This window comes from Cottoperca gobio, chromosome 8, assembly GCF_900634415.1.
Source record: "Cottoperca gobio chromosome 8, fCotGob3.1, whole genome shotgun sequence".
NCBI lineage: Eukaryota > Metazoa > Chordata > Actinopteri > Perciformes > Bovichtidae > Cottoperca > Cottoperca gobio.
Genome location: NC_041362.1, coordinates 18,141,169 through 18,151,994, shown reverse-complemented (window position 1 = coordinate 18,151,994; position 10,826 = coordinate 18,141,169). Strand labels below are relative to the sequence as shown.

At 39.2% G+C, this 10,826-nt stretch overlaps 1 protein-coding gene across 1 annotated transcript; it reads left to right on the top strand.

The window, feature by feature from the left end:
• The first annotated feature begins 1,600 nt into the window (after positions 1–1,600).
• LOC115012461 (glutaryl-CoA dehydrogenase, mitochondrial-like) lies at positions 1,601–6,619 on the top strand. The gene is made up of 10 exons (XM_029438086.1): positions 1,601–1,725; positions 2,298–2,413; positions 3,180–3,212; positions 3,309–3,449; positions 3,698–3,760; positions 4,145–4,315; positions 4,449–4,578; positions 5,408–5,625; positions 5,817–5,920; positions 6,487–6,619. Exons 2-10 carry the CDS (start codon positions 2,311–2,313, stop codon positions 6,607–6,609), a joined length of 1,086 nt encoding a protein of 361 aa, XP_029293946.1. The 5' UTR covers positions 1,601–1,725; positions 2,298–2,310; the 3' UTR covers positions 6,610–6,619.
• Positions 6,620–10,826: the final 4,207 nt, after the last annotated feature.

Sequence of the window (10,826 nt, the reverse complement as noted above, 5' to 3'; positions counted from 1 at the left end):
CCAGCAAATCAATGGCATAGCATAACTTTTATTCGTCTGATGGAATTCAAGACTGCATTAATTATAAAAAGCAATCTATTCATTCATAATTCAACTTACTGCTTCAACATTGCCTGGTCTGACTGCACTCTGTGAGTCACGACAGCTGCTAGTCGGCTGCAGAGGTTGAAGGGGTAAGACCCAAATGTAGACAAGTAAAATAAGAAACATTGTTCCAAGATGCAAAAAATATTCCATCACAAGTACAAATCTAAATCTTACTCAATAGTTATAATACATACTATGATGAGCAAAATGTAACATAAAGTAAAATCATTCGCAATGCAGGATGGACCCTTTCAGATGATTACAGGTTTATGTAGTGCATTAAAGGGGCAATACACCAATATTTCACAGTGGGGCTGTCACAATATCAGATTTTTATTACAAAATTATTGTGGATAAAATAATTTACAATAAGGATATTATCACGATATGTATAGAACATTTAAAAATAAATAATGCTATCATTTAAATTCATCTTTTATGCTAGGCTGGGTAATGTATTTGAGAAAGAAAATACTCTTTGCATCCCAACAGCAATCAAAATATAAAATCCTATAACAAAACAAATAATAAAATCCGGTATCTGTGGATGTCGCAGGACTGTTACCCTGATGATTTTGGAGTGGGCTTGGAGACGACAAAAGTTTAAGCTGTTACAAACTTAGGTCATGGAGCTTGAAAGACATAAGCATTTACCAGGTAGTAGGTGTGTAACAAAAAAATATTTTGGGTTGTTGCATTATTGGAAATGTAGGATCCAGTGTTTTTTGGGCTTGACCAATATTTGACACTAAAAGTCAAGGCTCTGCTGCTTTGATTTTGACCATTGTTTTACAATAAGATACAATGGACTTTGTCATTTGTCTTGGACTTAAATGCTGCACACCTGACATGCTGTCTTATCATATAGCTGCCTATATAGTAGTAATAATTAAAAAAGCAAAGGTGTCGGCTACTAAAGCAGGTTTATTATATTCAAGGCTGCACTCTTCTGGTACTAGTATGTCATGATTGCAGTTATGGAAAATTGTTACATTCAAATCTCATTCAAATTAAATAATTTTACTGGCCTCCTGCTCCTGACTTTTAAAAACTCTCAGACAACTTGTCCATGAGTAGCTCTGTTCATGATAATCTAAAGAATGTGTAGGTCACGTCACTGAGCAGCAGGAGTACTGCTATGAGAACAAATGAAGTAGCCTGCTTCTTGTGTCTGCTCTCAGGAGTAGAGAGGGCTGAACCCATTGGGAAATGGCTACTGAGCTACTGTTATTCTGGGAACTGAAATATGACTACAGCCACAGATATCCACTCCTCCAACATCCACGCCTCTGCTAATGGGCCAATCAGAGTTGTTTGCGGTTGATGAACTGTCCCCTAAAGGCTGCCATCTTCGATGACAATGGATGGCCACAAACACAGAGTTCCTTCTTATGTTTGTCTTGGTCTCAGACTGTACTGTCTTCACACAGTCAAAATTATTGATTTTGTAAAAGAAAAGTTGATCATGGTATAATCTCTGACAAACGTTTCAATGATGACGCCACGCTCATGGCACGTCCAGTTTGGCGTGCTTTACGTGATGACGTTGAGTTGTGTTTTGACTTGTCACTGCGCGCCATCATTCTCAGTGGCAGAAAAGGGAAAGCAGAATAAGGATTGTTGTCCCACTTAACACAGGTAAATGCTCCTTATACAACTACCTACCGTTTTTACTGCTTTTCTGAACACACAGCACCCGTACTCTACGTTGTTACCATTGTCATTTGTAAATGATGTTGTTAACACCCAAGTAACTCGCTAGCTATCGTAAGCTAGCGCTGTTAGCTCGTAGCTACAATAAGGTCACTTAAGGCCACAGAACTGAGCTAGTATAGTTTGGCACTGTGACAGATTGCTTCATTAGACATTGCAGTGAAGAATAGGTCAGAGAGAATCAAACCGCTATTATACTTTAATTTCTGATAGTTAGCTACAGCAGCTAATATTATAATTTCTCACCCACAGCTGTAACTTAAGCCCTGCGTTCATTAAACTGCATTTCTATGTATAAAAGGGTTCTGATGTACGCACTGTTTCAGGGTTAATAGATTTAACTCTTGTTGCTCTTAATTCTCAGTTTAGGATGACAGTTGTTAACGTTACTGCCATTACTTTCACTGCAAGCTACATGGTTGAATCTTTAGTACATTGCAATTTAAGTGAAACTTTAATGAATGAGAACTAAATGTACAACACTGTTTATTTTATAGGCTCATCTCCGTCATGGCTTTGAGAAGCGCTGTGTGCCGTCTCTTGTTCAACCCTCACAGATGTGCCATCATCGCAGCTTCCAGGGCACAAGGAACTGCAGCAGCTGCCAGTTGGGGTAATGATAGCATTGTTTAAAGGGATGTTTCACCACCCACTGTTGAATCTTGGTCTTGGTTTCAGTGTCATTTGCAGAGTAAGTAATAATAATAATAATAATAATAATAATAAGTTTTATTTGTATAGCACCTTTCATACAAGAATTGCAGCCCAAAGTGCTTCACAGCTAAAACATAACAATTAGTACAAGATTAGACAGAATAAGAGCATTTACACTACAATCACAGTGTTGATGTAAATGAGTCTGAAGTACCATTATAAAAATAGCAGAAATAAAATAGTCTAAAATAGCAGATAAAATAGCAGACATCAGAGAAGTGACATCTGTGTGTGGTGTTCAGAACATCTCAAAAACTGAACAGCAATTTCTCAATTATGATGAGGAGGTTACTCATAGCAAAAGATGTGACAACCGTTTTCTGCTGATGTACCAGCTGTTTTATATTAATGCAGAAGGAGGAAGCCGTTCACAATAAGATATTTTCGAAGTTGCGTATATTTTGAAAGAGGCTCATGTGGTTTAAATATTTGTTTTACATACATATACACAAGGAGACCAATGGTAGCATTTCAGTTGAAGCTTTATTTCAATAGTTAATTGAAAAAGATAAAGGAAGTGTAACTAAATTCACCTTAGATATTAGTAAATGTGCTTTAATTATTCAAACTGACACTTGTGTTTTCCTCTAACTATTTAGATTAAAACAGTGTTCTTTCGCTTCTTGCATAATATCAATCATTTTTCTGGTTTGAATTTTCCACAGATGCAGAGAAGACTGAGCAGAAGTCTAAAGCACGTAGGTGTAAACTTTGAATGTGAGGCTCTCACCAGAACATATGTTTAACTATGGTTTTAAGGTTTTTGAATAGTTCCTCTTCTAAATGTCTGACAGCAAAGGTTCAGTTCAACTGGCGTGATGCCCTGGACCTGGAGGGCCAGCTGACGGAGGAGGAGATCATGATCAGAGACTCCTTCCGGACTTACTGCCAAGAGAAACTCATGCCTCGCATCGTTATGGCAAACCGAAATGAAGGTGAGAGACTCATTCATTTGTCTACATGCATGAGTCTTCATTACTTGTTTTTAATTCAGCTCTAATAAGTTCCCATGTTGCCTTCACATGCATAATGTCCGCTAGTGTTTATGCTGAACACAGACTCTTAATGAGCTCGTGATGTGTAATGTTTGCAGCAATATTGGCACTTTGTTTTGATTGTTAAGGAGCGTAGCTGCTCTAACACCTCGTGTCATGTGACAGCTGGTTGTGTCATTTTCATCCAGTGTTCCACAGAGAAATTGTGTCCGAGATGGGAGAGATGGGTGTGCTGGGCCCGACCATTAAAGGTGAGTCTGCTTGATTTGACAGTTCACTACACGCAGTATGTTTGTTACAGAGGCAAACCCACGTACAGTGTGTACCCTTTATATTCTCATGTCCTTGACAGAATGGACCAAAGATGTGTGTTCATTGTAGCATTTCAATGTGAACTATACAGTTTCACCATAATTGTACTTCAAATTTCTCTCTAATAAAATGTCCGAAATGGACTTTGGCCATGTGTACACTGGACCTGTGGGTTTTGTTTGTTTTTGAGAAGTATGTCAATGGAAAAATAGTTTTAGCCCATTAAACCCTACTTTATTTCCTAACTTTAATTAATTTGACACTTTACATTATACTTTTTAATAACACTGACAATAACTCCTCTTCCTGTGTTTGATATCAAGGTTTTGGCTGTGCTGGGACGAGCTATGTGGCTTATGGTTTGATCGCCAGAGAAGTAGAGAGAGTGGACAGCGGCTATCGCTCAGTCATGAGTGTGCAGTCGTCACTGGTCATGCACCCCATTAATGCATATGGCACAGAGGAGCAGAAACAGAAATATCTCCCCAAACTGGGTAAGTTTATTTTCTGTCGGCTCAGCTATCAACAATAGATGGGTGGAATTCTTTTAATGGCTCACAGTGAGGATCTTAATGCATTAACCATAAAACAAAACAAGAATGAGTGACTGAGCTCTGTCACTCCCAGCTCGGGGAGAGATCCTGGGTTGCTTTGGCTTGACGGAGCCTAACCATGGCAGTGACCCAAGCGGCATGGAAACCAGAGCCAAGTTTAATCCATCCAGTCGCACCTACACGGTCACTGGCTCAAAGACCTGGTGAGTAGTGCATATGTGAAAAAATATATACAATAAGTAATAATAATCGGCCGTAGAGATGTCTGCCTTCTCTTCAATCTATTGGAACTAGATGGCACTTGGCTTGTGGTGTCAAAGCGACAAAAAAAACCCATTTGAAACGCGTAACTCACACCAAAACAATCTAGATTTATAAATAGCGCGACAGGTAAATATGTATTTTTGATTTTGGGGTAAAGTGCTCCTTGAAGTAAAGTTCTCAGCAACAATCAGAGACAGATTGAATCATTTGAGGGTTTATATTTTGCACTTATCCTAACTACTCTATTAAAATAATAAATACAAAGATATATATTCCAGTGTGTTGCTTTCCCCCTGGTTTGTCTGTTAACCCACTACAGACTCTGATGACTTTAGTAATATTAACACCAAAGCTTATGTTTTTAGAAAAGCCATGAAGGATTATAAATCTATTTATTACACTTCACTGCAAGAGCAGAAATATGTGTGTGAGCCCAGTTTCTTTTAGCCCAAGATAAATGTTTTTGTTGCGGCACAGGGCTCGACATGACATTAGTTGTCCACATGGTGGAGCTCTTCATAGTTAAAGCTCCGTATGAAACTCAGAGATGTTTCTGGGGTTATCTCGGGCCACATTTGAATGAATCGATGTGTACACTTTTTATTATTATTATTGATCCAAGGCAATACAAGTTATATTACAGTGCACCATAAAAGTACCCACATCATACTGCATAGATACAGTTCAGATCTATGTTGTTTACTCTTTATAGTAAACATTAGGCCTCCCAGTGCGTCTCCCTGACGTTCCCTTTGCTTGCACCCTCAGGATCACCAACTCCCCAGTGGCAGATATTGCTATAGTTTGGGCCAAATGTGACGATGGGAAGGTGCGCGGCTTCATCTTGGAGCGTGGCATGAAGGGCCTCTCGACGCCTAAGATTGAGGGAAAGTTCTCCCTGAGAGCTTCGGCCACCGGAATGATCGTCATGGACGAGGTGGAGGTTCCTGAGGAGAACCTGCTGCCTAACGTCTCCGGCCCTCGCGGTGAGTGGACTGAAACCAGGAACATAAAAAAACAGCAAGACATTTAAAGGAACCTGTGTTACACTCGTAATGAAATACAGTTTGTGACTCAGACTTTGTTATTGTGCACTTTCTAATAAGGTTGTAGCTTCATGTGAAGTTACAGCGTGAGACTCAGTGTTTTAAATTCACACTCCTTCTGCTGCCTTCAGGGTCCTTTTGGCTGCTTGAACAACGCTCGTTACGGTATTGCGTGGGGCGCTCTGGGTGCTGCAGAGTTCTGTTTCCATGCAGCTCGACAGTACACGCTGGACAGGTCAGACGTCCCGGTTGTCTAATGTCTTAACTTAAATGTGTGTTGTGTCATTGCTATGCTCGGTGCTAGATTTGGAATTATATGAGCATTATGCTCTTTGCATAGGTGTTGCGTGAATTAAGTTAAGTAATCATTTAGTTCGAAAATAATAAAACTATTACTAAGAAAACAAAACAAGTAGTAGGAAGAAGTGAATACTTATCAAGTCCTGCCCCATTTTTATATCTTATCATTTATTTACATTAATGCACTTAATGTAACATATGTAACGTAAAGATTCCAACTTTCCGCCCCAGTTTTCGACACAAACGCCTTTTAAGAACAGTTCATCCATCTCATATCCATTCAACATATTGTTTTTAATAATCGTTTGAACCTGTTAAAGTTTCTACATGTTTTCTTTTCCTTGGTTCCATAAATGAACTCCTTCGACTGTAATATGGTGATATTTTGTGTTAATCCTCACAAATTGTTTCTCTCAGATAGCGCTGACACATGTTGAAAATTAAAAAGAAGAATGTTTTGATAAACCTGAGTATAACACCATGTTGTTGTTGTTTTAACAGATTCCAGTTTGGCGTGCCACTAGCAAGGAATCAGCTGATGCAGAAGAAAATGGCCGACATGCTGACAGAGATCACCATCGGCCTCCAGTCCTGTCTGCAGCTGGGGAGACTAATCGATGCTAAAAGGTAAAGACAACTTCACAAAGTGTATTAGACGGCTACTTTGAAGTGGAGGGAATTAGAGAACTGGCAAATCCCTGGCCGTACACGAAGCCCAGACGCGGTCTACACAGCGCTTACATAAGGAAATTGCTTTTACATTATTTCCTTTCATCTGTCGTGCATGTGAAGATATGACTTAGTGTGAGTAATTGTTTGTTTTGTGTCCTCTCTGTTTGGGGGTAATGGAGGCTGGCATGATGCTTTCAAGTCCAAATAAAAACAATTCCTGGATGTATCGCTGCCTTTTGTCCCAGGAACCAACAGCAATGAAAACAATCCCTTTCGTTCTAACAGGTTTCCATAATAAAAGAGACTAAATAAATGTAACTTTTGATTCGGCACGTCCAACTGCAAACAACGTCAAAGCATATTTTAGGCCTCAAAGATACACGCAAGGTTTTTTGGTGATAAATACTGAATGTAAATATAACTCCACAATGCACCTTCAAGCCTTGTGAAAAAATACTCTGATGTCATTAGAAGACAAAAATGTCTGTGTCAAAAAACAACAGTCCTGACCAAATATTAATTCAGAATGTTTACCATTTACATGCCAGCTAGTTTATGTAATGCCACTGTTGTGTTTTATGAGAGAAAAAACCTTTTTGGTCTGTGATATGTTAATGATTTGCAACATTCATTTGCATGTATTTTTTTTGTGTGCAGTAAACCAGGGAAATAGTATGTATTTTCCGCATAGAGCAAACATGAGAAAATAGAATAAGATTAAAAGCCTGATTTAATAAAAAGCATGATTGTATGCTGTAATGGCTGGGGGTTAATAAAAGAAAGTCGGAGAAGAAAGCCTCACACAATTCCCAAAATGTATGCTATATGCATTAACTCACAAAAATGAAATTTAAATGATAAAGCAAAATAAGTTCATAATCAAGACTAAGGAGATCAGCAGACACAATATTTGCTGTTAAATTGCTCTTCATGGTCGTCGGGGTCAAGAATCTATTTTTGACACCTGCACCTTTAAGACAAGGTGCGTTTGCGTCACCTTCAATGCCAGGTATTTCTATTCTCCGAGTTGGGAAATAAGCGTGACGTCACATGCTCACGATCAATTGAGTTATACCTGAAGTAGTGTTTGGTGTGGTTATACTTGACTATTATATTATCTTTATAAAGCAGTGTATTCCTGTTATACCTCTCCCCAGCAGCACCTTGGTTCAGCGCTAATAACCTTCTACGAATCGGAGAGTGCTTGATTGATTTCCTACGAAGGGACTTCTCGGTAACTTGAGGGAATTATGTGAACACGACGACACAGCGTCATACGTAAGCCTGCGTGGGTGAGTGGAAACGAGCGGCCCAAGTGGGCGGACCGGAGAGTTTAGTGTCTACCTGCTGGCAGCGGGAGCGCTTCATTTCAGCACCAAGGACAGAGAGGAAGGACGCGAGCAATTGCTCTGCTGAACTTGTGTGATTCTGTTAATCAAGAGGAATTATTCACTCAAACACTTGGATGGATTTGGAGCTTCAAACTAAGGTTGGAAGTGAAATGCTCAATAATAAATGCTGTTTTGTAATAAATGCACGTTTTTCCTTAAACTTGCTTTTTTTCTTTGCAGAATTTTCTTGCTCTTTTCAGTTACTTGGGATTTTGCGTCACATGAGGAATATCCCTGTTATGTCCAGTTCTGAGTAAGGAGGAAGAAGTCTAAAAGAAGAATTCACTCTCAGTTGGAATAATAAGACCCTCATCATGAATGTGAATAATATCAACAGAGGAAACAAAACTCACCCGTATTCACCGCCCACAGAGGACCCTCTGTACAGGCAGTACAAGCCCCTCCCGAGGGACCTCGTGCCCCTGCCAAAGGCAGTGTTGTACCTGCTCATGGCTGTCCTGGTAGTTGTTGGAGTTGCCTATGCTATTGTTGGACATCTCATCAAGGATCTGGCCATTGACATTGCAGGTATTGCCTTCTAAAAATGTTAAGTTTACAGTTTAATTTGAGTCAACCAACTATTATTTAACAAACATATGTAGAGCAAAATGTATGGATTATCATGCTAATATCTCTATACGGAACTTCAGTAGTAAATTGTTGGTGGTCAATGAGACAAATGATGCTAACCTGGCTGCATAATAATGTCATGGCAAGGCGAATGTATGGAAGCCCATTGAGGACTTTATTAAAATGATAATTTACACTTGAAAATTTAAATGTAATTCCACAATAGAAACATTAACATGTCCTATGATGAAAAGGTTAAAGCTAACATTTCATTTTAAAAGCCGTACCCTCCTGTACAGTTGACACTATTAAAATGTTAATTGAAATTTGAAAATTAAAATGCAATATAAACAATATAACCTGATTTGTATTTATTTATGCAAACAATATTTAAGTCAAGTGAAAAACAAAATTGTCCACTGTACATCAGGTTAAGTCTAAAGTTAAAGTTTTAAAGTAAAAAAAAAAGTCAAATTCCATTTAAATTATTTCTTTCAAATATTTAGAAAATTGCATTCAAATGTTTACCTAAATATTGCTTGCATAAAGGAACAATTGTGTTACATTGTTTTAGGTGGATATTGTTACAATATTTATTGATAGAATTGACCTGCCAGTGTTTAGGTTGCTTTGTGTTTGCATGTGTACTACTGGGTCTAGTGGTAGAAGCATTTATCTGTTACCTTTACAGTAGCTATCCTTAACTATGTCAACTCTTTATCCATTTCTAACGGTAACGGTATTTCATCGTTTGGCTAGCGTTATCCTAACCTACTAACGTTAACGGTTTATTCATTGATTGTTAGCTAACTATTCAGCTTTTCAATTTGAGCTACTCCACCGTTCATTTTATACTTTATACACTTAATACTTTTATACTATTTCAACCATTTGTTCATTACTTTTAGCTAACTAACTGTTTAGATTGTTATGTTAGCTTGCTAATTGTTTTTCACCAATATCAATCGTAACCAGTGGTGTTCAGGTGTTACAGCTGACTCAATATATCAATATATGCTTTTTATTTTTCAAATATATTGGTTTCATTAGCTTTAGAATATTACGCTTCAGCAGCCACTGACCTCATATCCTGTTATTATTGGTGGTATTAAATGTCTAACCCCTGTCTCCCTTGTTTAGAGTGTTTGTTGGGTCCGACTAGTGATGAAGAGAAGGACAGGGAAAACAACCAGCAGCACGTGGCCGCCAGCCATCCCCCTGCTGTGCATCCATTTGCCCACAATGCCTTCCATGTGTGGGACCAGGACGAGGTGGTCATCTCTCTGCCCCACGAAGAGAGCTCCCTGAGCAGCCCGCTGCTGATGGCTACCATCCCCTACATCCCCTCGTTCTTCCCACACTCACACAGCCCAACAAGTCACTGCTCTCTGGCTTTTTCCAACAGCCCAGTAACAACCAGAGTGATCAACATCCCGAGGGAGACCTGATGTTTCACAAAGACCATGATCATGATCAGCCTTGATGACTTGGTAACCAAGTGTTAGGACACCAGCACACACAAGACACATGCAGATTTGTGTTGCGTATCAATGAAGAGATGGTTGTCATACGTGTAGAAACCCAGTCTTGTGTTGAACGCTGTGCCCTTCACACATCATATATACGGAAAATCCCTGAGAAGGGGAACCCAAGGACAAAAGGAATTACTGGAGAAGTTCACTGGATATTGTCTTCGTTAATAAAGCCTAACAAGTGTGACAGTATGAAAGTGGAGCTACTGTATGTTCAGTGTGAGGGACTGATGTTTGTACTGGCAGCAAGACATTGTTGTTCCTTTCTGACTATAAAGTGTGTCTTATTAGTGGAACTCACTGGTGGTGTTTCTGTTTTGTTGTTGCACTAAATGTTCTGCAAACTGGAGATCAGACTCTTGGTGGAGGTTACTACAGTATTTGTAGTCAACAAAGCTGCTTCCAACCTGCAAACCAGCTGGCTGTGCCGCACACTTTAGCTAAATGTTATTTCAAGACACGGAGGGATTATCTTAAGAAGAAGACTTAACAGAGTTCCAGCAATGCTCAACATGTACACAACACAACTTAATCCTGCAGCCTTTACTGCAGGTGTCACATGCACTTGTGGATTCCCCGTGTGGTAAAGCAGAGCCTATACAAGCGCAGTTTATAGCATAAAAGTGTGTGTAAGTGTGTAGCATGCTGGGAAAGTCAGCTAAGTTTTCCTTTAATA

Coding starts and splice junctions, on each gene's coding strand:
- LOC115012461 (XM_029438086.1), top strand. CDS start 2,311: ATGGCTTTGAGAAGCGCTGTGTGCCGTCTCTTGTTCAACCCTCACAGA. Junction 4,316..4,448: donor GAAATATCTCCCCAAACTGG/GTAAGTTTATTT, acceptor TGTCACTCCCAG/CTCGGGGAGAGATCCTGGGT. Junction 5,626..5,816: donor TAACGTCTCCGGCCCTCGCG/GTGAGTGGACTG, acceptor TGCTGCCTTCAG/GGTCCTTTTGGCTGCTTGAA.